General features: G+C 40.8%; 1 protein-coding gene across 1 annotated transcript in view; it reads right to left on the bottom strand.

The window, feature by feature from the left end:
- Window positions 1–723: 723 nt before the first annotated feature.
- Window positions 724–27,518, bottom strand: part of SLC44A1 (solute carrier family 44 member 1) — a 201,939-nt gene continuing 175,144 nt past the window's right edge. The window contains exon 16 of the mRNA XM_030826507.1: window positions 724–947. Within this exon, the coding sequence (XP_030682367.1) occupies window positions 933–947 (15 nt within the window). The 3' untranslated portion in view covers window positions 724–932. The remainder of the gene's footprint in view (window positions 948–27,518) is intronic.

Genomic DNA, 27,518 nt, shown 5'->3' on the forward strand with positions numbered 1-27,518 from the left:
TGGAATCTGTCACAACTATGCAACTCAATCACTGCAGGGCAGAAGCAGCCATAAACATGAAGGATTGGGTGTGGCTGTGTTCCCAATAAAACTTTATTTACAAAAATAGCTGGGGGCCATATTTTATCAACTCCTGATCTCAAAGAATATTGTGGTTTTTTTTGGAAGATAATTCTGTGATTCTTTTGTGCTTCTAAAGACTCCCTGGTCCTCCATCTCAGACAGTTCCCACATACATACACTGCCATCATGAGAGGAAGTATAGCATTGATAAGGTGTTGGGCTAATTATCTTTGGAGCAATAATAAGCAAAACAATGTTAGTGTGGAGAGCTTTGGAGTTAGAACTAGATTTGAATCCTGACTCTGGCAACTGTGTGATCTTACACATAGCACACAAACTCTCTGAGTCTCCGTTTCTTCGTGGTCAAAGTGGAGATAATAGGTGCAACCTTACAGGGCTATTGTGAGGATTAAACGTATGTAAAGCACCAGCCTAATGCTTGGCATGGAACAGGCACTCAATAAATAGTAGTTATTAACCCACATTGGCTCTATAAATAGCAGAGTCAAAGTCGACAGACCCATCCTGAACAAGAATTTCGCTGGGGATCTAGCCTTCAGGCCAGTATTGGCACTAGAGTGAGAAAAAGGAATCATTTAAACATCCCCGAGGCTAGAAGAGAAAGCAACATTAAATGTGAAGACAGTGCTGCAAGACAGATTTCTATCAAATGCTTTTGATTATTTATTAGACAGCCGCACTGTACCAAATCCACTTGGCTGTTGGTGGTTTGAGAACCTTGTTACATGCTTTCATTGAAGTAATAAGATCCTGCTCTTCATAATCGCAGACTCTCAACAGCTGGTGAGTGGGAGAACCTCATGTAAACAACCTCCTCTGAGTTCATTCTTCCGGGCTCATGAGACCAGTCACCTTTTCTTCAGCTGAAAAATCAACACATCAAGAAAATGAATGCTTCTGTCCTAGGGGAACACGACACAATGAGAAGCAATCAATAAGTAGAAATAGTGTGGGATCATCTTTAAAGAAAACATTGAAATGTAAGAAGGCTACACACACGCACACACACACACACACAGATTAACAAATTTAAAAAGATATCCGAGAGATCCCCTTATCAACTGTGTATTCATGCGCATGTTATTTAAAATCTGTGCCTACATTTCCCAATGTATAAAATTGAGATAATTATGGTTTCCTTAAGGTTGTTGTAAGGATTAAATGCATTGGTAAACACAACATACTTAGAACACTGCCTGACACATAGCGAGGAGGGCTAGATTAGCGTTTGCCATTGTTGGCATTAGTATTATTCTTTGACAAAGAGGTTTTTAGAATAGTTGAACTGAATCAAACAAACCCATGATGAGTTAAACTCAAAGCTAATCTGCAAAACTTGATTCTATGATACTCTCAGAGACCAAAACCTGAAATGCAAATGAAACTTTGAATTTTTCACTCCTGTAATTCCATTAGCAGTGGGTCAGGTCAGACCAGGGTAATGGGTGTTCTAATAGTTTGGTTCAATTCAAGAAATAGTGACTAAGTAAATGAACTGAAGATAAGGAGTATAATGTGGTTCTTTAAATGGATATTCTTATTCCTAGGAAATACACATTGAAGTATTTAGGACTAAAGGGCAATGACATATATACATTATTATCAAATGACCCAAAAGTATTAGGTATATACTATATACCTAATAGATATGTATGTATATATATATAGAAAGAGAGTATGGACCTAATATTCTCTGTATATATCTATATCAATCTAGATACTATCTATCTAGATCTCAATAGCTAGATATAACTACATCTATCTATAGATATCTATATCTATAGATAGATATCGAGATCTAGATAGATAGATATAGAGAGAGAATGGATGAGCATATGGGGTAAAATACATGTTTAACAAAGGTGTAACAATATGTAGCATGGTGTTCTATGTACCATTCTTATTCTTGCAGCTTTTCTGTAAGTTTAAAATCATTTCCAAATAAGAAAGCCCCATTAGGATGGGTTAAAAATTAAAAATAAGGGTAGGCTCAGTTTGATTATCAAACAAGCCCAGAGCCACTGCAGGATAAGCACAAGTAACAAGATACAGTCCTAACCACAAGATGCCAGGAGAGCTTGGACTTGGAAGAAGGGGATATGAAATAGTTCAATGATTCAGATATCTAATGAAGTCAGGTGAAGATCTGATACCTCTGTCTCCACAAGAGGCTCTGCTTGTCTCCAGGTGCTTAAAACAGGTCACATGTGGCACTAAGAATAACGCTGCTTGAAACCCTTACCAAAAGTTTCATTTTAGGGTTTTAGTCTTGAGATTTTAGTACATGCCAGTTATTGCTGATCCCCCCGCCTCAGATTTTTCCCAACTTCAATCCATTTGGCAGGCTGCCGATAGAATAAATCCGTAAATTGTTGCTTTTGCCACATTAGTTCATCACTCAAGAAATTAGCAATGGCTTCCTATTTTCCACAACACCTCATCTAAACTTTGCTGTCTTATCAGTTTCATTTTATTTATTTATTTATTTGAGACAAAGTCTTGCTCTGTCACCCAGACTGGAGTGCAGTGGCATGATCATAGCTCACTGTAACCTCAAACTCCTGAGCTCAAGCAATCCTCCCACTTCAGCCTCCTCAGTAGCTGGGACTATAGGAACTCCATGCCACATGCTACTCCATTTTTATGATTTTACATACTTTGACTTGCAGTTTCAACTTTCATGATTTTTTTCCCCTTTACTGAAAATAATAGGACCTATGATTAGACTGACATCTGACTGATTGTTGCTTGGTTATGGTCATGTGGCCTAGTCACTAGGCTTATGCCAAAGTTGTGATTTGTCTGATGTTAAGATATAAGTTCTTTCCTCCTATTTTTGTATTTAAATAAACTTTTTTATGTTTTCTGTATTTGAGATAGAGTCTTGCTTTGTCACCCAGACTGGGGTGCAGTGGCATAATCTCAGCTCACTGAAGCCTCTGCTGCTGGATTCCAGCGATTCTCCTTCCTCAGCCCCCTGGGTAGCTGGGATTACAGGTGCACACCACCACGCCAGGCCAATTTTTGTATTTTTAGTAGAGACGGGATTTCGCCACATTGGCCAGGCTGGTCACAAACTCCTGACCCCAGGTGATCTGCCAGCCTTGGCCTCCCGAAGTGTTGAGATTACAGGCATGTGCCACCACACCCAGCCAAATAAACTTTTTAATTTTAGAATAGCTTTAGGTTTACAGAAAAGTTGCAAAGATAATATAGAGTTCCCATCTACCTCATGCCTAGTTTCCCCTATTGCTAACATCTTACATTATTATGATACATTTGTCACAACTAGTGAACCAACACTGGTACACAGCTATTAGCTAAACTCCATACTGTAAGGTCCTCTGAACAGGCTACACCATGGTCGAGCCATTGTGACCCCTGTGACCCACACATACAGGCCTCCTGGAGTCACAAAGCCTGGAGCAACAGGAGAACCACTAAAGAAGAAGAAACAGCTAGTTCCTGCCTTAACTGATTAACTGACCTTGCAGCATTCTACTATTGTGATATGTTCCTGCCCTACCCTAACTAATCAATCAACCTTGTGATATCGTGCCTTGTGACCTCCCCCCACCTCATAACTATGCACCTTGTGACATTCTTCCCCTGTCCAAAAAATGGCCCCTAACTGTAACTTTCCACTACCTACCCCAAACCTGTAAAACCAGTTCCGCTCCTACCACCCTTTGCTGACTCCTTTCTCAGACTCAGCCCACTTGCACCCAGCCTTGTTGCAACAGCCTTGTTGCTCACACTTAGCCTGTTTGGGTAGTCTCTTCAATTAGGTGCACGAATAACACATACTTTATTCAGATTTCATTAATTTTCTCTGATGTCCTTTTCAGTTCCACAATCCTATCCAGGAGACTATATTATATTCAGCTTTCCTCCTTTTTTTTTGTTTTTCGAAACAGACTCCTGCTTTGTTGCCTAGGCTGCAGTGCAGTTCTATGACAACAGCTCATTGCAGCCTCGACCTCCCCGGCTCAATCGATCCTCCCACCTCAGCCCTCTGAGTAGCTGGGGCTACAGGCCCACGCCACCACACCTGGTTACTTTTTTTGTATTTTTTGTAGAGATGGGATTTCACCATGTTGCCTAGGCTGGTCTTAAAGTCCTGGGCTCAAGTCAAGCAATCCGCCTGTCTTGGCATCCCAAAGTGCTGGGATTGTAGGCATGAGCCATTGTGACTGGATCTCTTCCCATTTTTAAATTTTAAAATATTATTTAAAAAGCTAAATGCAACCCTTAAGACTAAAGTATACAGTCTGATAAATGTGATTTCATTACACTTGGATGCTGTGTCTTTCCTACTACCCTTGAACATGAAAACTCACAGCATAATCTAGCTCATCCCAGTGAGTGACAGGAAGATTCAGTTCAAAGCTTCCTGAATCTTCTCTTTGTGTCAGATCCCTTGGGAGCCCAGGATATCCTTCTCCAACTTAAAGTCCAAGACTACATCTAATTAACTGGTCCAAGCAAGTTTTCCTTCTATAAATACATGGTATAAAGGAATTATTATATGGATATTGAATCCCCTGGAATGAATCTCTACTTTTATCTTTTCCGTCTTATTTTTGCCCTACTTTCTAAGAGACTTCCTCAAATTAATCTTTCAACCCTTCTATGAGTTTTACACTTTTTTCTATTTAAAATTTATTTGTTCTCTGAATCTTCCTCTTTTAAATAGCAAACTATTTTGTTTCCTTTTTTTTTTTTTTTGAGACAGAGTCTCGCTCTGTCACCCAGGCTGGAGTGCAGTGGTGCAGTCTCGGCTCACTGCAACCTCTGTCTCCAGGGGTTCAAATGACTCTCCTCCCTCAGCCTCCCAAGTAGCTGGGATTACAGGCATGCATGACCATGCCCAGCTAATTTTTGTATTTATTTAACGGAGACGGGGTTTCACCATGTTGGCTAAACTGGTCTCAAACTCCTAAACTCAAATGATCCGTCCGCCTTGGCCTCCCAAAGTGCTGGGATTACAGGCATGAGCCACCGACCAGCCTAAATAGCAAACTAGTTTTTTGATCACAATCCTTTCTATTATCTGAGTTTAGTAACTTACAGTTTTCTTCTACCTTATTGTCTGTTTCCTCTAAGTTGCTTTGTTGTTGTCTTTCTCTTTGTTTTGATCTCTGTTTTTCATGGTAGAGCCTTGCCCCAAGGGTCTGGTAATTCTTATTTAAGAAAGCAGCACTAAAACTAATTGGAAGTTTTTATTCGTGGGTAGATCTTGTCATTGAAATGCTTCACTGTATAACGACTTGATTGGACTTTCTAGCTAGAGAACCCCCTGTGTGAGCATCTTCAGGCATTTTCCTTTAGGCTGGTCAGATTCCCTGGAGAATATTTTTCAGTTTCCTGCTTGGTGGGTGAAGGCCTGGTTGCGAGAATTCTAGGAGCTGTCTCGGGCCCGGGGGGTGAAGCGGGGGCGGCGGGGAGGTGGGGTGGGGGGGCAGCGGGCGGGGGAGCAGTGTCTTAATCCCCCTGACTTAATATGATACCTCTGTTTTGGATGCTCCGCCCTTAAGATCTGTCTTAACCTCTTCAGAGAATATCTCTCTGTCTGCTGAGGATGAGAAAAGGCAGTTGCCTGACTGCACAGAGTAGGGGATGGTGTCTGAAGATGTTAAGCATCATTTCATATGCTCTATCCTTTTGGCTACCCCCTTTTGTGGGATACCCATTTAAATCTGTCATCCATTTGGGTTGCCATTTTCTCATTGATTTGGGAAAGTTTCTCTTTGGTTTTTTGAGATGGAGTCTTGCTCCCATCTCGCAGGCTGGAGGGCAGTGGTGCAACCTCGGCACACTGCAACCTCCACCTCCTGTGTTCAAGCAATTCTCCTTCCTCAGCCTCCCAAGTAGCTGGGATTACAGGCGTGCACTACCACATCTGGCTAATTTTTGTATTTTTAGTAGAGACAGGGTTTCTCCATGTTGGCCAGGCTGGTCTTGAACTCCTGACCTCAGGTGATCCACCCCCCCACCTCGGCCTCCCAAAGTGCTAGGATTACAGGAGTAAGCCACCGCGCCCAGCGATTTGTAAAAGTTTTTATAAATTTTAGTTTGGAGTCCTTTACCAAATATGTACTTTGCAAATATCCTTTTCTAGTCTGTGGCGCCTTTTCTCTCTTTTAATGGTTCCTTTTGATGAACTGAAGTTCTTATTTTTTGCAGTGTCAAATGGAAGCCTCAAACGACTCTCCTGCCTCAGCCTCAATTTTAGCAACTTAAAAAGAAATAATGTAATTTAGAAGTCTGGCTATCTTTCTGAGCTTGCTGTAATACGCTGCAATAGAACTTGCACTGAGCAGAAAACCATCTTTGTTCCAAGGTTCAGGGTTATGTTTCTTGTGCCAGCTGTCATCAAGATTAAACATTACCAGACACAAACTATATCTTGCTATTCTAGGATCTCTGGCACCACTAAACAGGAAGAAAGGGATCAATCTTGGATTGTTATGGCAGACCATATGGCAACAAAGCTTTGGTCCCTAAAGGCAGAAAGATGAAGCTTCCAGGCCCAGGGAATAATTGTCTCTGCTTCCCTTCTTTACAACTTGCATGTTAACCTAATATCATTTTGGATAAATTTAATGCAATCCTGCAGATATCTCGCCACTCCTACCTTCAACAAACCAAAATAGAAAGACCAAACATTCCGTTATACACAAATGATAAGGTTGTATTACCTTTAACAAGGAGTGGCTTGAAGAGACAGTTGGTCTACTGGCTAATTATTGACAAAGAGAAGGGCTATAAATCAACTTTTCAAAAATAAGAGCCACCATTCAACTGTTTTTGGCCTATAACAATGATAACTTCAGGCCAGATGTAGTGGCTCACCCCTGTAATTCCAACACTTTGAGAGCCTGAGGTGGGCGGATCACTTAAGGTCAGGAGTTCGAGACGAGCCTGGCCAAAATGGTGAAACTCCATCTCTACTAAAAATAAAAAAATTAGCCGGGAGTGGTGGCGCATGCCTGTAATCCCAGTTACTCAGGAAGCTGAGGCACAAGAATTGCTTGAACCCAGCAAGCAGAGGTTGCAGTGAGCCAAGATTGCGCCACTGCACTACAGCCTGGGCGACAGAGTGAGACCCTGTCTCAATAAATAAATAATGATACCTTCATACAATCAGCTTACTGTCTTTGGCAACTTTGCTGCAAGTAGTTTGTTGGAAGAATGCCAGGAAATAAAAGTCCTCAAATTAAAGCTGCTTTGTTGTACACAGCACAGAATAGGGACTCCATAAATATTTATCAGGTGAATTTCAGGGTGCTGAGATGAGTGTATGAGTTATACCTGCCTAAAAATTACTAGGCTTCAAATTATTTTAGCCAAGCTATATGGACTGGAATTCGGACCTTATTTGTCTTTTTGTCTCTGTGGAGACTCTTGGAGCTGATCAGATGTACAAACTATTTTCAGGTGCATGCCCTTCTTATGATCCTCATGTCTCAGAGGAGGCTGTCAATCTCTTACTCATGCCAACTGACAGGTAAGCAGCATGGGCCAGTTAATGTTCAGCTATACTCCAGGCACTTGTTAGAGAATGAAATATACTCATCTCACGCCAGTATATATCAAGAGCTCAACTAACTGTAGACCAATGGAATAGAATTGCAAATCTAGAAATAAACCTATATATCTATGGCCAATTGATTTGGACACTGACAAGACATCAAGACCATTCATTTGGAAAAAAATAGTTGTTTAACAAAGAGTGATGGGACAACTGGATATCCACATGCAAAAGAAGAAAGTTGGACATCTACAAATATGTCATACATATACACCTACATATACTCCGTATATGACATATATAAAATAAATTCAAAATAGATCAATGACCTAAATGTATGAGCTAAAACTATACAACTCTCAGAAGATAAACTTAAGGCTAAATATGTATGACCTTGGATTAAACAATGATTTCTAAGTCATGACAACAAAAGAACAAGCAACCAAGGAAAAGACAGATAATTTGACTTCATCAAATGAATATATGAAAAGGTGCTTAACATCATTGGTCATAAGGAAAATGCAAAACAAAACCACATGGAGATACAACTTCACACTCACTGGATGTCTATAATCAAAAAGATGGAAACTTACACTTGTTGAGGATGTAGAAAAATTGGAACCCTCATACATGGCTGGTGGGAATGTAAAATGGGGCAGTTGCTGTGTAAATCAATTTGGCATTCCTCAAAAAGTTAAATACAGGATTACCATATGACCTAGGAATTCCACTCCTAGGTATATAACCGACAGAATTGAAAACGTATGTCCGCACAAAAACTTGTACACGAATGTTCATAGCAGCATTACTCAGAATAGAAAAAAGGTGCAAATCCAACCTAAGTATCCATCAACTGATGAATGAATGAACAAAATATAATATATCACACATCAGAACATTATTCAGCCATAAAAACAGATGAAATACTGGTATATGTTACAACATTATTGAAACTTGAAAACATGCTAAGTGAAAAGCTGACACAAATAATTCTACATATTGTATAATTTCTTTCATATGAATCCAAAATAGGCAAATCCACAGCAAAAGAAAGTAGAATAGTGGTTTCCAGGGTCTGGGTGATGGGAATAGGCACTGACTGCTAAAAGGCGTGGGGTTCCTCTTTGGGCCAATGAAATGTTCTAGAGTCAGATGGTGGTCATAGTTGCAGAGCTTTGTGCATATGCCAAAAACCATGAAGTAAACACTTTAAAATGGTCAGTTTTATGATATGTTAATGATATCTTAATTTTTTAAAAAAGAGAAAGAAAATAACTATGAAATAATTTAGTAATAGATGATTGAGCTCCACATGATAAGAACTATAATTAGGCCAGGCGTGGTGGCTCATGTCTGTAATTCAGGTACGGGGAAGCCAAGGGAAGAGGATTGCTTGAGCCAAGGAGTTGGAGACAAAGAGGGACCATGTCTCTACAAAAAATTAAAAAATTGGCCGGGCATTGGCAGCGCATGCCTGTAGTCCCAGCTACTCAGGGGGCTGAGGCAGGAGGATCACTGGAGCCTGGAAAGGTCAAAGCTGTGGTGAGCTGTAATTGTGCCACTGCACTCTAGCCTCAGCAACAAAATGAGACCCTGTCTCAAAAAATATATATACTTCTAATTTTACACCCTATAATTAAGGTATACACATGCATAAAGAAATATGAAAGAAGATTTAAATAAAACTGAGATCACACCAAATTTCTGCATACCTTGAAATGGTTCCTAAAAGGCTTCTCCGTATTTGAAGATTTAAGTGTTAATGTTTTTACTATTTGCAATAAATTCTAAATCTTGGATGATGATTAATCTGTAACTTCATTGAGGTAAGCACTTTTTCCAAGGGTACATCTTTATTGTTTTCCCCTCAGTATGCATAATTATTGTCAAAAACTAAAGTAATACAGAAGGGCCAGGGGTTGTGGTGCATGCCTATAATCCCAGCATTTTGAGAGGCCAAGGCAGGAGGATAGCTTGAGCCCAGGAGTTTGAGACCAGCCTGCGCAACATGGCAAAACCTCGTCTCTACAGAATATTCAAAAATTAGCCAGGCACGGTGGCACACACTTGTAGTCCCAGCTACTTGGGAGGCTGAGGTGGGAGGATGGCTTGAGCCCAGAAGGTGGAGGTTGCAGTGAGCTGTGATCGTGCCACTGCACTCCAGCCTGGATGACACAGCCAGACCTCGTCTCAAAACAAAAACAAAAACAAACAAAAAAGATTAAAGTAATACAGAAAAGCCCTACTCCTAAATCACTCTAACCTTTGAGATAATCTGGTTTTATATCCTTTCAGTTCTTCCTTTTAAGGCAAGATACAAATTGTGTGCCCTGTGGATGTGGAAGTGTATCACTTACCTGTGAGTGAGACAAGCAAACAGCCACTGTGGAGATGTGAATGTGGCTTTGTTTTATTTTTTGACCATATGCCCAGTAACTCATTAAAAGATTGAAGTGAGTATTCCTGCACCATTCAAGAATACCAGAATTTATTAAAGTTATGAATAACTGGCCGGGTGCGGTGGCTCATGCCTGTAATCCCAGCACTTTGGGCGGCTAAGGCAGGCGGATCACGAGGTCAGGAGATCAAGACCATCCTGGCCAACACGGTGAACCCTGTCTCTACTAAAAATACAAAAATTAGCTGGGCATGGTGGCGCGTGCCTGTAGTCCCAGCTACTCCAACTCCAGAGGGTGAGGCAGGAGAATCGCTTGAACCCGGGAGGCGGAGGCTACAGGGAGCCGAGATTGCGCCACTGCACTCCAGCCTGCGCAATGGGATCGAGACTCCATCTCAAAAAAAAAAGTTACGAATAACTTCATCGATATCATAGTCATGATTCTAGTAGTGAATGCATACTGTACTGAATGTTTCCTAGGTAGCATAGCCCATGCTGACTGTTCTGCATAGTCAGGATAATGGAATCCTCCCAACAATCCTTCTTTTACAGATGGGGAAACTGAGAATTAGATGGGCTAAGTAACTTGCCCAGGACCAAAAAGATGGCAGAGCTAGGATCTGAACCCAGATGTGGTTTATCACAGAGACTAAACTCTGAACAACTGTACTTCTTAGAATATCATAGATCTACTCCATACGACAACATATCCACACAAGTCAATCGGGGAAGGAATAAATTACATAACAAATGGGCCTTACTCCATATTATATCACAAAATTATTTCTAGCTATTAATAAGTATAAAAAAACCATTAAAAGAAAACCATTAAAAATAGAATATAAATTGTACCTTAATTTATAAAAGAAAATAATTTTTTAAAAATAGAAAATATAGGTAACTATTTTACTGATTTGGGGGCTTAAGGGAATTAGCAATAAATTTACTGATTTGGGGGCTTAAGGAAATTATCAAAAATTTAAATCGTACAGATTATAGGTAAAAGTATCACCAACAAAATTAAAAGACAAACTACAAAGAAGGAGAAAGATTTGCTACTAATACGACTGAAAAAGTGCTAGTATCCCTAATACATAAAAATCTTTTATTCAACAGTAGGAAAAATGGTGACATCTTAATAACAAAATGGCAAAGGACATGAATATAGAATTTACAGAAGAGAAAACATAAAGGACTAATAAATTACTAAAAAATACAAATTAAAATAACAAGGGACTGTCATCTTTTGCCATCATTATTAAAGGTGATAAGAATGATCATATAAGTATCTGCCAGATGTGGAAAATGGTGACGTTCATAGACTTTAGTACAAAGGACTGGTAGAGCCTTTCTGGAGAGCAATTTGACAATATTTATCAAAATTCATAGAGTACTTTCACCACTTGATGTAGTAATTCCCTTTCCAGAAGTCTATCTAAAGGAAAGAATTAGCAGGGTGTCAAAGATATCTCTATAATAAAAAGATTATAAATAAAAGTTTAATAAAAGGGAATATACTCCCACTATTAAAAATCATATTTCTGAGGCCGGGTGCAGTGGCTCACCCCTGTAATCCCAGGACTTTGGGAGGCTGAGGCAGGAGACTTGCTTGAGCCCAGGAGTTTGAGACCAGCCTGAGCAACATAGTGAGACCTCTGTCTCTATAAAAAAATAAATTAAAGACATCATATTTCTGAACAATATTTAATGATATGGAACATGTTTATTATATATGTGTGTTCAGCTATCTATAGCTAAATCTATAAAAAATATAAAATATCTATCTATAACCTTACATATTGTGAAATGGCAAAGGCAAGATATGAAAGTTTCTGTGTGTATATATTTTATTATAGCTGTGAAAATGGGTGTATATATAGATAATTATTACAGATATAGAAATATGTATATATAGCAGGAAATAAATACACAAAAATCATAAAAGTCGTTATTCTGGTTAGAGGGATGCAGCATTGTTTTTCTTTTCTGGGAATATTTGCTACATATTTTTAAAGGAAAATGTGTTACTTTACTCATCAGGTTAAAAATAACATAAACAAGAGTATTTTAAAAGTTAATTTGTTTTTATCCAATAAACATTTAAGTTCTAGGGAAGCATCCTTAACAAAATGGGCAGAGATACAAACAATTTCTATACAAAGATGATCATTATAGCATTATTAATAATCCCTTAATTTTGAGAGGAAATTGCTGAATTTAATTATAGGACAATTATTGAATAGAATATAGTACGTTCAAATAAAAGAATATTATAACTCAGTCCTGCTTTCAAGGAAGTTTTAATACCATTGTGAAATTCTAATATGTTAAGGGAAAGAGAAGATAGGCCAGGTGCAGTGGCTCACGCCTTTAATCTCAGCACTTTGGGAGGCCGAGGCGAGCAGATGGCTTGAGCTCAGGAGTTCAAGACTAGCCCGGCTAACATGGTGAAACACTGCCTCTACTAAAAAATACAAAAAATTAGCTGAGCACGGTGGGCCTGTAGTCCCAGCTACTCCGGAGGCTGAGATGGGAGAATTGCTTGAGCCTAGGAGGCGGAGGTTGCAGGGAACTGTGATCGCACCACTGTACTCCAGCGTGGGAAACAGAGCAAGATTTTGTCTCAAAGAAAAAAAAAAAAAAAAAATGGAAAAACAGAAGATAGAAATTATTTAATATGTATCTTGTCTTTATCTTTGGGTTACGAGAATATTATTTTGTCATGCTTGCATATTTTGGGTTATATTTTTTACTTGGTTGTAACTAATATTTTATATATAATGAGCAAACAATTTATTCAATTCATCTATGTATAATCATCCTGTTTACTCATTTATTTGCTTGTTTACCAATTTATCCACTTAATAATTTGTTTATAGAGACTGGGCTTGAATTCAGGTTCTGGCAGACAATAATTGTGACTTTGGGCAAATTACCAATCTTCCTTAGTCTCTGTTTTCTTGTCTATAAATGAGAAGAAGTACATCTACTCTGCATGACTAAATGAGGTAATGTATATAAATACTCAGCATGATAACTCACTCCTAAAAGGTGCTCAAGAAATAGCAATTGATATTATTTTATTATTGTTATTTTTTAAGCAGATGCAAAGAAATAGTGGGGAATCAAAAATGTGTGGGCAGAGACATTCACATTCTCCCAGTCAAGGGAGTTATTGAAATTATAATTTTAAAACAAGGACTGTAAAATATATTACTTTTTTGGAACTTAAAGGGAATGTAAATGTCAATGTAAATCAAGGATCAAACATTGAAAAAATATAACCTTAGAAATAATGCAGTGCACTGAGTAACCCCAGGAAATTCTCCAGTGTTGCTTAATAACTATGCCATTGCCACCTAGTGGAATTAGTGATGCATTACATAGCCCAGAAAATTGGAGATTTTATTTTGAAGTATTAAATGGTTTATATAGAAAGGCCAAATTACACAAATATTCTCCTATATGTCCCCATCATCTCCTTTGGGCTACTGAAATACTCGTCTAACTAGTCTTTCATCTTACATCAGAGCCCCAACCCATTCTCCTACATAGAACAGGCAGAGTAAGCTTTCTAAAATATAAATCAGATCACGTTACTTACACAGATTGAAAATGCAAAACACCTTGCATGGCGTGGAAGGTCTCCAGCTTCATCTGTCCCAGCCTCGCTAAGTCCCAGTGACCACCTTTCCAGTAAGAATTTTCCGCCTCAAGGCTCCCAAATATACAGGGTTTTTTGTTTGTTTGTTTGTTTGTTTTTTGACAGAGTCTTGCTCTGCCGCCCAGGCTGGAGCGCAGTGGCACGATCTCGGCTCACTGCAATCTCTGCCTTCCCAGGTTCAAGCGATTCTCTTGCCTCAGCCTCCCAAGTAGCTGGGATTACAGGCACCTGCCATCACGCCCGGCTAATTTTTGTATTTTTAGTAGAGACGGGGTTTCACCACGTTGGCCAGGTTGGTTTCGAACTGACCTCAGGTGATCTGCCCGCCTCGGCCTCCCAAAGTGCTGAGATTACAGGCGTGAGCCACTACGCCTGGCCCCAAATATACAGTTCTTTCTGCCTAGAATGTTCTTCCTCAGCTTTTTACATGCCAAATTCGTCATCCTTCAAGACCAAACTTGTTTCCCTCAGACAGATCTTTCTGCAACTACATTATGTACCCCTATTATTTTCTCTCATAGTATTCTGTTCTCTTGCTTTATGGCATTTCATCACAAATTATGCTCAGGTATTTTTTCCTGTTTGGTTAATACCTGTTTCCCCCTTCAAACTGTATGCACCATGTTTAACAATGTATATGTCAAAGCTTAGTACTGTGTGGTACAATAGTACGTGTGCATTAAGGAATCTATATAATGAAATGCCATTTAGTCATCAAAAATAGTGTGTTCGATGGGTATTACTGACATAGAATGTTGTACATGATATAAGTGTAAGTGAAAAGGTAGGTTTTATGGTAATACAATCAGTTTTATTTTTAAAATGTGAATATATACCACATACATATTTACCATATATTCCAAATATATGTGTTTAAAAATCTGCAAGGTGCTACCATGGTTATTTAAGTTAACAAAATGTGAGTGTAGTTAATTTTCTTTCTTTCTTTTTTTTTTTATTTTTTTGAGATGAAGTCTTACTCTGTTGTCCAGGCTGGAGTGCAATGGTCTGATCTTGGCTCACTGCAACCTCCATCTCTTGGGTTCAAGCGATTATCCTGCCTCAGCCTCCCAAGTATCTGAGACTACAAGTGTGCACCACCACGCCTGGCTAATTTTTGTATTTTTGGTAGAGATGGGGTTTCACCTTGTTGGCCAGGTTGGTCTTGAACTCCTGACCTCAGGTGATCTGCCCACCTCGGCCTCCCAAAGTGCTGGGATTACAGGTGTGAGCCACTGTACCCGACCAATTTTCTTATTTTTGCTTATCTTTTAAAATACTAATTGTTTATCACCTTTGTAGCTATAACAGTTGAAGTTGAGATCTAATGGGATCATATCCTATATGGGACTGAGAGAGTTAGTTAGTATGACTAGTTAGCAGTAAACATTGCTTTCAGGATGACTACTAACATTAGTGAGGTCTGAGGCAAGAGGACAAATGGAAGACTCTGCTCCCATTCTCTTCCCACTCCTCGCCCAAGCCCACACTAGGAGGGGCTGCTCACGCTTACCTGTGGACACCTGAGGCCACAAGGGCAAGCTCCAGCCACATCCCCTGCTACAATCACAGCCAGTATCCATCCTTAGGAAGAAGTACCTGGAGAAGAAACTCATACAGGCCTCGTCTTGGGAGGGAGTTCTAGGGTCCTAGGTTTCTGGAGAGTGGTCTTAGGCTTAGGGTGGGCATGTCCTCTTAATCCCATGGTGGACTCCTTACCCCATGGAAGAGAGAGGAGGGCAAGAGCAGGGAGCCTGGTGTTCAGGATCTAAAGATTGTACTGATTGCATCTAATCAAAATTAACTCTGAAAAAATCTCTTAAATCATCCATAAAGTACAATACTGTACATATGTTTTATGTACGCAGCCCTATATTATTATTTTTAATTTTTCCTTGTCCATGTCTCCCTATGGCTCTCAATTAATTTAATTTCATCTTCCATGATGTTGGAATCAACACCCACTTACCTGGTTACTTGAACAATGCTTCCTTCTATATTCATGGTGAGTAAACCCTTAAAAGCATTCAGATTTTCTTGATAGATTGGCTTTTAGGCTTGATGACATCTATTGCTTTCTTAAGTTAATACATCTATAAGATGACTCTTTGTATATTTTGGAAAATGACAGGACTCGAAATGACAAGTTGAAAGAAAGGGAAATTTAATGATTCTAGGTTACCAGCTTGAACAACTGGTTTAACAGTGTTACTATTTACGGAGATAGGAAACGTCAGAGGAAGAAGCGGTGTAGATGTATTATAATTCATTCACCTGATTCTCTATTGTTGGGTATTTAGGTTGGCTGCAATATTTTATAACAAGGAACAATAGTCTGATTTGCAGCAAAATCTTTTCACATGTCCTTCATTTCTAAACACAGAATTGTTGGGTAAAAATGTGCACATTCTTGAGATTTTATTTTATTTTATGAGACCGAGCCTCGCTCTGTTGCCCAGGCTGGAGTGCAATGGGGCAATCTCGGCTCACTGCAACCTTCATCTCCCGGGTTTAAGTGATTCTCCCTGCCTCAGCCTCCCGGACTAGCTGGGATTACAGGCATGTGCCACCATACCCGGCTAATTTTTGTATTTTTAGTAGAGACGGGGTTTCACCATGTTGGCCACGCTGGTCTTGAACTCCTGACCTCAGGTGATCTGCCCAGCCCAGCCTCCCAAAGTGTTGAGATTACAGGCGTGAGCCACCATGCCTGGCCTATTCTTGAGATTTTTAATACATGTTTCCACATGACTTTCAAAAGAGCTGTTTCCTCACACTGTTAACATGAGAGTAGATTTCAAACACTCAAGTTCTAAGTCTCCCTCTCTCTTTCCTTTCCTCCCACTTTTCCTTTGTTCATTCAATAAGTACCTACTATGTCCCACACAGGGCCTGACATAAATCTAACTTTGCTCCTTGTTAGGGGTTAGGAGATGACTGGGGAGAAGGAAGTGTGATGGAGAACTCTAGAGTTTTTAATATGAGTGACTTGGATATTCTACCCACAAACTTGTTTGACTCTGGACAGCAGACAAGATAAGCTAAAATTCCTTCTTTATTTAAATTTGTGGTGCCACTGAGAGTTTCTAAGAAAAAATGTTCAACTTCACGCAGACCAGAAGTAGGACACTGAAAAAATAGGCTTTGCCCCCAGGGAATTATAATTTAGAGGGTACCATTTTACAATGCAAATTTGGCCCTCTAATTAGCCAAATGGTCACAGCAATTCTCCAGCATATAAGGCAGGTCTGTCCTATCCGGGGATCTGTCTCATGGCAGCTGATAAAGGATGGGGCTGGGCACGGTGGCTTACGCCTGTAATCCCAGGACTTTGGGAGGCCGAGGGGACGGATCACCAGTTTAAGAGATCAAGACCATCCTGGTCAACATGGTGAAACCCCGTCTCTAATAAAAATACAAAAATTAGCTGGGTGTGGTGGCACGTGCCTGTAGTTCCAGCTACTCAGGAGGCTGAGGCAAGAGAATTGCTTGAACCTGGGACGCAGAAGTTGCAGTGAGCTGAGATGGTGCCACTTCACTCCAGCCTGGCTACAGAGTAAGATTCTGTCTCAAAAAAAAAAAAAAAAAAAAGAAAGAAAAGAAAAAAAAAAGGATGGAGCAGGAAGCAGGAAGCCCAAGGTCAGGGCAGGAGTCCCGCATCATGAGATCATGAGGGCCCCTTTCTGTGCAGTACAGAGGGACCAGCTTCCACCCTGCTGATTTGAGGGGAAATTTCTACTTGGCTTGAGTACCTAAGTTGCTAGATGTAACTCTGACCTTGAGGAAAAAAGGAAGTTGGTGGACTTCCTTATTGTCATAAATCAGGTAGGAGAGTCCAACCTAACGCTATCATCTCTCTCAACTGGCACTCAGTGAAACACTTGAGTATGCTCAGTACTGCAGTCACTTCTACCAGAGGTCCGAACTTACTGGAAAAGTTAGGCCTGTCCAAGACTGAAATCTACTGATAATGCACCAGTGTGCTAAAGTAATTCAAAGGAGATTCCTGGCCGGGCGCGGTGGCTCACACCTGTAATCCCAGCACTTTGGCAGGCCGAGGCGGGTGGATCAAGAGGTCGGGAGATTGAGACTATCCTGGCTAACACGGTGAAACCCCGCCTCTACTAAAAATACAAAAAAATTAGCCGGGCAACGTGGTAGGCGCCTGTAGCCCCAGCTACTCGGGAGGCTGAGGCAGGCGAATGGCGTGAACCCAGGAAGCGGAGCTTGCAGTGAGCCCAGATCGCGCCTCTGCACTCCAGCCTGGGTGACAAAGTGAGATTCTGTCTCAAAAAAAAAAAAAAAAGGAGATTTCTGAAGTCTTGTGAACCTAATGCAAGACTGGATTATGAGTGTTGTTGCTCTGTTCTCTGAATGTGGGTTACTATATAAACTCCTGTAATCTGTAATCCAGAACTCTTTTAATGACTGTGGCTCTAATGCTTAGTTAAATAACTTGCCAGAGGCTCTCTGACCTCTAGTAATATAACTTAAGTTTCTGAGTCATTGTGATCTCAACTTTAAAATGGGAACGACTCTCTGTCTCATGATTCTTACAAGGATTTAAAGATAATGCCTAGAAAGCCCTTAGCACAGTGGCTTTTGCTTACTGGGCAAAAGGAGAAAAAGTGTTCAGTAAATGATGGCTGTTCCAGCAGCTATGTATGCCATTCCAGCACATCTAATTCATAAAATATTAATGCATTCCATTCATCAGATCATATATTTGAAAACCAGAGGAACCACTTCCAGGTATTGTTTTATAAGGAAAATAAATAATTTTAAGGTGAAATAATTTTTAAAAGGCTTAACACCTACCTTTTAAAAATATATGATACGGTTAAACCTGTGGAACTCTGGATATTTGTTACTTTATTCAACATTTTCTGATTTTTATTTATCAAAATTATGCTATATATCTGTGTCTTTCTGAATGGACTCTTGCAGTGCTTAACTCAGTAGGACATCAAAGCAACACAACAGCACGTCTATCTAGACCGTCCTTTTTTTTTTTTTGAGATGGAGTTTCACTCTTTTTGCCCAGGCTGGAGTGCAATGGCGTGATCTCAGCTCACCGCAACCTCTGCCTCCCGGGTTCAAGTGATTCTCCTGCCTCAGACTCCCGAGTAGGTGTGATTATAGGCACGTGTCACCATGCCCAGCTAACTTTGTATTTTTAGTAGAGAGGGGGTTTCTCCCTGTTGGTCAGGCTGGTCTCGAACTCCCAGCCTCAGGTAATCCGCCTACCTCAGCCTCCCAAAGTGCTGAGATTACAGGCGTGAGCCACCACACCCGGCCTAGACCATCCATTTTGGATAAGCTTGGCACTGACTCATAATCAGCTCAAAATCAGCTCAACTTTTTGGCACATTTTTAATTTGAAAGAAAAGAAAGAGATATATTAAAAAGCGATGCATGATTCTCAGTGAAAGAAAAGAGTCTTTGTAACTCTCCCTTATACCCCACCATGCACATGACTCTAGGACAAAGGAAAAAGTGTTTGTAATTTCAATTTCCCAGCCCAACAGGATGCTAACATTTTGTAAATAAAAAGTCACCAATTTTCCTGACTTTTATATAATCAAGTGTTTTCACTGCCTTGGTCTTTCTAGGACTCTAACAAGAAGTAAAATAGGACATTTGGCCTCTTTCCTCTGTTCCTGCCAAAACCTCGGGGTGATGCAAGGCAATAGGGAGCGCTGTGCTAGGGTCAGGGTCAGGGGATCCTGGATGGGGAGGGCTTGGAGACTTGTATTTGTTCTGAATAATGGCAAACAAAAGAGACCTCTAATCAAATGCTTCCTCTAATCAAACACTCGAAGGGCTGCTGAACAGCACAGGCACCCTGCTGTTCCAGAAGACGGAGCAAGGAGCACTGCATGGGAGGTAGGAAGCAACAGATTTTGCTCTCAACTCTCAGAACAGGCAGCATGGAAACACATTGCCTTCTTTTTTTTTTTTTTGAGACGGAGTTTCACTGTTATGGCCCAGGCTGGAGTGCAATGGTGCAATCTCGGCTCACTGCCACCTCTGACTCCCGGGTTCAAGTGATTCTCCTGTCTCAGTCTCTGGAGTAGCTGGATTACAGGCACATGCCACCATGCCCGACTAATTTTTGTATTTTTAGTAGAGACGAGATTTCATCATATTGGTCAGGCTGGTCTGGAACTCCTGATCTCAGGTGATCCACCCACCTCGGTCTCCCAAAGTGGTAGGATTACAGGCGTGGGCCACCGCGCCCAGCCAGAAATACATTGCCTTCTAAGAGAACTTCTGAACTAGGTAGAAGGTAGAAATTACTAAATTAATTTATATTAATAATTAACAGTTGGCTATACCTGTAAGTTGGGAGTTCCAAAGCAAATAAGAGGCTTCTTGGAGTATAGATGTTCAAACCTTCTAATTCTCAGATTGGAACATATGGTCTTTCCAAAGGCTGGTTTTCCTGTCTTGTGTATGTCTTGGAAGATATTGTCTTTATAAAACCACAGTGAAGGCACAATCCCCTTTCTTATCCTGTGAGCTTATTAAACGCAGATAAAATTTACTTTGAACATACTTTAAAATCCTTCAAGTACAAATACAGCAGGGTAATATTTCAGGATCATCATTATCTCCCCATATCAGGCACCAGCTTTGTCTTGCAGCCACACTTGGGCAGGCATTTATATTAGTGCTGTTCTGTGCTACAGCTTTGCAAACTCACATTTTTTTTTATAACCATATGTCTCTATGCTAACTCTAGCGTTCTTCAGCTTGTGAGTCTTTTTCTTTTGTGTCTTTTCAAACTTTTGTCACTTGGCTCTATTTTCATTGTCAAGTTCGCTGCCAAATTTTGTTCAGTTACAATCTGTCAACATCTTGGCATTTCCAGGATATTACATTAAGAGTAGATGAGTGCAAACAGAGCAAACTAAGTGCAATGAAGACTATCCCCAAAAATGTTGTCCCTCTAAGTCAAAGATTAACTTTTGACTAAATTTTTGAGAGTAAGGTCCTTTAGGCTGTTGACTTGGCCAATGAGCAAGAAACCACAGTCTGTTAGGCAATATCTGCTAATAAGAAAGTCACATTTCAGCACGAGTGGCTAAGAGATCCTCTCCTGATTTGGGGGCAGTCCACTCAGGCACAAGCTGCTTATCTGTGCAATTGGGGCAGCTTAACCCATAGGCCAGGAAAGCCTGGCTTTGGGAATCACATCAGCGTTGTGGCCCATGTCTAGTGGTGAGCAAATATTGACAGAACTGGGGTCCTCCTGGGACAACAAGGGAGTGGGAAGGGTGGGGGCTAGTTAATGACTGTCAAACTCCATACCCAACACAGCTCAAAATCTTTACAAAGACATCAAGACAGAAAATCTGTAAGCTAAGGAGAGTGATTTTATTTAATTAACCTGTTCCAGAGGTAAGCCCCATAGAACAATACTGAACAGCATGATCTAATGGCCGGTTACTACTGTTGCAGTCTGAACTGAAGGCTGTGAACTTCCTGGTCTTTTAAAAATTATTTACATCTAATTATCTTTTTTTTTTTTTTTTTTTGAGGTGGAGTTTTGCTCTTGTTGCCCAGGCTGGAGTGCAATGGCGTGATCTCGGCTCACTGCAACCTCCGCTTCCTGGGTTCTCCTGCCTCAGCCTCCCGAGTAGCTGGGATTACAGGCATGCACCACCACACCCGGCTAATTTTTTGTATTTTTAGCAGAGACGGGGTTTCACCATGGCCAGGCTGGTCTTGAACTCCTGGGCTCAGGTGATCCACCCGCCTCGGCCTCCCAGAGTACTGAGATTACAGGCGTCAGCCACCGCGCCCAGCCTATTATCATTATTTTTAGAGACAGAGTCTCATTCTGTTGGCTAGACTGGACTGTAGTGGTACAATCATAGTTCACTGTAACCTCAAACTCCTGGGCTCAAGCAAAACTCCTGCCTCAGTCCTCTGAGTAGCTGGGACTATAGGCACATGCCACCATACCTGGCTAATTAAAATTTTTTTTTTTTTTGTAGGGATGAGATCTTGCTATGTTGCCCAGGCTGTTCTCAAACTCCTAAATACAAGTGATCCTCCAGCCTCAGCCTCCTGAGTAGCTAGGATTACAGGTATAAGCAAGCCACCATGCCTGGCTGCTTCCTGGCCTTCTGATGGCTCACTGATATCAAGGGGAAGATAAAACAGAATGGAAAGGACTAGCATTTGTTAAGAATCTGCTGCGTGTTGGGCACTGGTTTCAGGATGGAATCACATTTTTCACTCAATCTTCAAGAGAAGGTATTATTAGCTCCTTTTGCCAGGTAAAGAAAGAGGAGAAGTTAAGGAACTTGGCAAGGTGATGGGGTGGGCAAGATCCAAACTCAAATCCATCAGATTCCAAATTCTGTGCTTTTCCACCAGACCATGATAAGTGCATAAAGACATGCATAGTATGGCTGAAGACCAAGCAGCAGGGAGGAGGATGAAACAAAGGGATTCTTTATCCTTTTTCCATGAGGGAACGTCCTGATCATGTGTATGACCACAAAGTGAGCATCTTACCCTGTTGTGAAAGGCAACATGGTAATATATCCATTATCACTTATTATTTTAAAAGCATGTGAAATTACACAGAAAACAATGAATTGGTTTATTTCATGCCTCAGGTTTTAGGAACCAGTGCTCAGCGTTTGGCCCCAGTAAGGACACCGATGGGATTTTCTGGGGTCTGTGTGAGGGGAATGCTGTGTGTGAGTCCCCGTTAGGACAAGGAGAGGAGGCAGTGCAGTAGCTCACACATAAAAGGAACAGAAATTCAGCTCTGTTAAATATCTGCATTAAAACTAAAAGCAAAACCTTTTACAGCACACAGGTCAAATGTAATTACCAGAATGCTAAGATACTTTCCAAAGGGACTGGGACTTTTTGTGTTTAATCTGCATGAAATTCTCAATTAATAGATATAATCTTAGGCCTTTTGACTCAGTTTTGACCACTGTCAGATAAATAGGAGGTTCTATACTTTGTGCATTGATATTCCAGTGGGATAAACAACCTGATAAAAAGCAAATCTTAAATTTAAACTATTCTGTGGTTATTCACCACCTACAGGATAAAATCTAACCTTCTTGGCAGGTGGGTGGGACGTGGCCTGACTCCTTGGCCTCATCTCTTATCATTTCCAGCCTCACATTTTATAAGAACATATTATTTGGAGGTTACTGCTTTCCAAGTGCATACGCCGCAAATGCTATTTCACACCTTTATGCCTTAGCACACACCAGTCTCTTTTTTGGGAACTTCAAATCTGGCAATGCCTGTGGAGGATTTAGAAGATCACACTGTTCCCCTAGGCCTCAACTTATTCCTTGACCGACCCCAGTGGAATGAATTGTTGCCCCCACCCCCAACTGCTTTGATACATTATACACACTTCCATTGCTACACTGACCACACCTATCCCCTCTCCATCCCTCAACTGTGAGCCTCCCTGAGAGGAATACTGGCATATAGTAGGTGCTCAGGAAAGTAGAGAAACCAGTTTTTCTCTAAGATATCATGGTACCTTTTTTTTTCTTTTTTTATCTTGCCTGGAGTCTTTGATGTCAGATAAGAATTAGCTTCTTCTTATTTCCATAAAACAAAAAAACAGAGAACAAATTCCCTAGTCAAAAAGTTCAGTAGGCCAGGTGCCGTGGCTCACGCCTATAATCCCAGCCCTTTGGGAGGCCAAGGTGGGTGGATCATTTGGGGTCAGGAGTTCTAGACCAGCCTGGCCAACATGGTGAGACCCACCTCTACTAAAAACACAAAAACTAGCTGGGCATGGTGGCGGGCACCTGTAGTCCCAGCTACTTGGGAGGCTGAGGTAGGAGAATCGTTTGAACCTCGGAGGTGGAGGTTGCAGTGAGCCGAGATCACGCAACTGCACTTCAATCTGGGCAACAGAGCAAGATACTATCTCAAAAAAAAAAAAAAAAAGTTCAGCATATTCTTTCAGAGAATATCCAAAAGTTGGTCTTTTTTCAAATGAACGTAAAACAGGAACATTCATTCTAAGAAACATATAAGATAATCGAAGGGCAATATTCTTCAAGTATATATTGCTTCTAGCTGAAAGCTAGTGAAAAGAGGATACACATATAAAGTTAATGTCCCATACCTGGAGCTTTGGGTATGTTAATTACCGCTGTTAGAATGCAAACACTAAAAGCCTTTAGTATTGGAGGCCCCATTAGAGAAAACACCTGTGTAGTTTCAGCGTTGTTAATTGTCACTCTCAACCAGCAGGTGGCGCTAGAGACAAGCACATGTACTATGGCTGCCCTCTCAAGGACGACCACCCCAAAATCCTGCTCCAGGTGGAACTCCTGCCTCCCTCTAAGGTTCCGTCCCTCCGTGGAAACTTCAGCTGGAACAGCATGCGTGTCCATAGTTCTCAAATTTTATTATGCAGCAGAATCCTCTGGACTGGGTTGGGGTTTGTTAAAATGCAGATTTCTGCCTGCCGGCTGCAGAGATTCCGATTCAGCAGGTAGAAGTGAGACCCTGAGTAATTTCTGTTTTGAACACTGCCTTTTTACCTTCCTTGCACCCCCTATTGTAATGCATTTTGAGAAACGCTGATTTCTATTCTGTGTGGACTGTTCAAAATCATCTCATAGCCTCTACTCAGAAACAATCAGGCTGCCAAAGGATTCATTTGTTGATTCACTCAATAAACCTCTATATTGTGCCCTTAATAGCTTCCCAGTTACCCTTGGCTACCTTCACAAAGTTGTGCAGCTCATCCTCCTATCTCAGGCTTGGGATCAACCATAGAATCCAGTAAAGTCTTGACCTTTCCTTTCTTATGTTTGATGGGTGAGTATCCCACCAAAGAACCTGGCTTCCACTCTGAGAGGAAAAAAAAATCTTTTCTCATCAAGAGCATTCATATATTTACAGAAACTCTGCCAATAAATGGATCCCTAATGGTTAGTTTATAGGACATAAACATTCCAAAGTGGTGAAAATGCATCTTATTCCTATGGCTTTTTTTTCTTTTTTGTTCTAGCAGGGTCTCGCCATGTTGCCCAGGCTGGAGTGCAGTGGCTATTCACAGATGTGTTCATCACGTACTACAGCCTAGTTTCCTGGGCTCAAGAGATCTTCCTGCCTTAGCCTTCTGAGTAGCTGGCACTACAGTTGTGCACCACGGTGCCCAGACTACTATGATTTTAAACACAGATAAAAATAATAAATCCATTACTAACTAAAAATTAAAATGCTGCTATGTTTTATGGCAATATTAACTTCGTAAATCCAAGATAAAAATTCTAGTAGTAAAAAAGGGATAAATTAGATGGCTACAAATAAATTACAACAAAAATTTCATTAGAAACTTAAAATTGCTATAATATGTTTACCCAGGGGGTGCTGAGGGAGCATGCATTCTTAGGAACTTTAATGAAAATCGTGGATCCAAATGCAGACTCCAGCTAAAAAAACACTAACTGTCGGCTGGGTGTGGTGGCTCACACCTGTAATCCCAGCACTTTGGGAGGCTGTGGCGGGTGGATCACGAGGTCAGGAGATACAGACCATCCTGGCTAACATGGTGAAACCCCATCTCTACTACCAAAAATTAGCCAGGCATGGTAGGTGTGCCTGTAATCCCAGCTACTTGGGAGGCTGAGGCAGAAGAATTGCTTGAACCCAGGAGGCAGAGTTTGCAGTGAGCCAAGATCGTGCCACTACACTCCAGCCTGGGCGACAGAGCAGGACTCCGTCTCAAAAAAACAAAAATACAAAAAAAGAAACACTAACTGTCCAGCGAAAGCTTAGCATGCCCTGAGTCTACTTTTTTTAACTTTCTGACTCTTCGAAAAATGTTTGCACTAGAATAGACTTTCACTCTGTGCTCAGTCCTGCTTTACAACATCCCAGCTGCAAAAGTACCACCCAGCCTCTACACACATTCTTTCGTAGTCACGGGGATCACGTCTTCTCCTGGAGTTCAGTCCGTCTTGGTAGTGTTCCAGTTTTTAGGAAGTCTTCCTCACATTCTGTCTGATAGGCAGGAAAAGCCAGCGACTCCACTAGGTGGCCTTTCCCCTCCTAGGACTTAGCATAGTGCCTGGGTTAGGACTGCATCTCAGCTGCATTTAACAGAAACCTATTATAGTGGCTTCAACGAGAAAGGGATTCGCTCTTCTCATGTAACAGTAAGCCCGGAAGACAGCAAGCCCAGCTGTGGAGAAATGAGGCAAGAATGCTTTCTGGGAACCAGGCTCCTTCTATCTTTTGGTTCTGCCATCTTTTGGTCTGTGGTTTTGTTGGTGTAATATGTCTTTTGTTCCGTCAAGTAGGATCATATCTGCATTCCAGACAGGCCAGAGAAGGGGAAAACCAGGAGGATGGGCGGCACCTATATTGGGAAGGCGAAATTTTCTTGGAAATTGCCATTATTCTTTAGCTTGTATCTCACTGGGCAGAACTATGTCATATGGCCACTTCAAGCTTCAGGGAAGTATGGAAAGGTGAGTATTTTAGTAAGGCATTTTGCTAACCAGAATGATATCTGGGTTATATTCATGAAAAAGATGGGCAGAAGATCAACAGCAGGGCAATCAGCACTCACTGCCACAGCCTGATAGTAATAGGTGATTAATATATATTAATTGACTGATGAAACAGAAGTCTCTTTTTCCAACCATTAGAACCCTTTAGGGGCTCAGGACATGACTACAGACACCATTTTTTCTACAACATCCCTTTAGATATTTGAATATAGTAATCATTGCTTTTCCCTTTCTCTACCCCAAGATGTCTCTTTTCCCAGTAGATACCTTCTCTAAGCTTGTCTCTGAAAACACTCTCATTCGTTTATATTCCAGGTGTGGATTGACCTATAAAAAGTAATGTAGAGCAGGCAGGGCGTGGTGACTCACGCCTGCAATCCTAGCACTTTGGGAGGCCAAGGCAGGTGGATCATCTGAGGTCAGGAGTTCGAGATCGGCCTGGCCAAAATGGTGAAAACCGGTCTCTACTAAAAATACAAAAAAATTAGCCAGGCGTGGTGGCAGGTGTCTGTAATCCCAGCTACTCAGGAGGCTGAGGCAGGAGAATCGCTAGAACCCAGGGGTCAGAGGTTGCAGTGAGCTGAGATGGTGCCACTGCACTCCAGCCTGGGTGACAGACTGAGACACCATCTCAAAAATAAATAAATAAATAATGCAGTCATTTCCTTTCTCCTGCTGTATACCATGTGGTCGCTATTATCAAATAGCTACCACAAAGAGCACATATTGTGCCCAGACCTTGGTTTCCAAACACCAGTTTCCATTAAAAGGAACCAGGGCTCACTTGAAGACTTGGCTGATTACAGAGTTGAGACCAGGAAAGCACAAGATGAGCTTGGAACATCTGGTTGTGTCAGTAAACAAGGAAGTACTCAAAGAATGATGGGGACAGATCAAAATACAGGAGCCAGCTTGAATGGGCTCCTATTGGCTAAATCTGAGACAATGTGGGCATAAAAATAAACGAGGATAACAGAAAAAAGTAACAATCTAGGATTTGATATTTATTTATTTGATGAATAATCAATATTTATTCAACAAATAAATATGTATTTGAGTAATTAAAACTTTATTTGACATACATTTATTTGATGAATAAATATTTATTTGATGAAAAACTAAGTGGGTGAGAAGAGAAAGATTTTCCTTACAGTAGAACACCAGCTAATAAATATAGGAAGAATGATGAAATTAGAAAATCATCATTATATGAAAACACCAGTAACAGCTGTTTCAGAGAAGAACGTGAATAGATATGTGAAAAGTTGATGAGAAATAGGATTTTTACATAGTCTCAAAATATCTCTC

The sequence above is a fragment of the Nomascus leucogenys genome, chromosome 1a (genome assembly GCF_006542625.1).
Source record: "Nomascus leucogenys isolate Asia chromosome 1a, Asia_NLE_v1, whole genome shotgun sequence".
NCBI lineage: Eukaryota > Metazoa > Chordata > Mammalia > Primates > Hylobatidae > Nomascus > Nomascus leucogenys.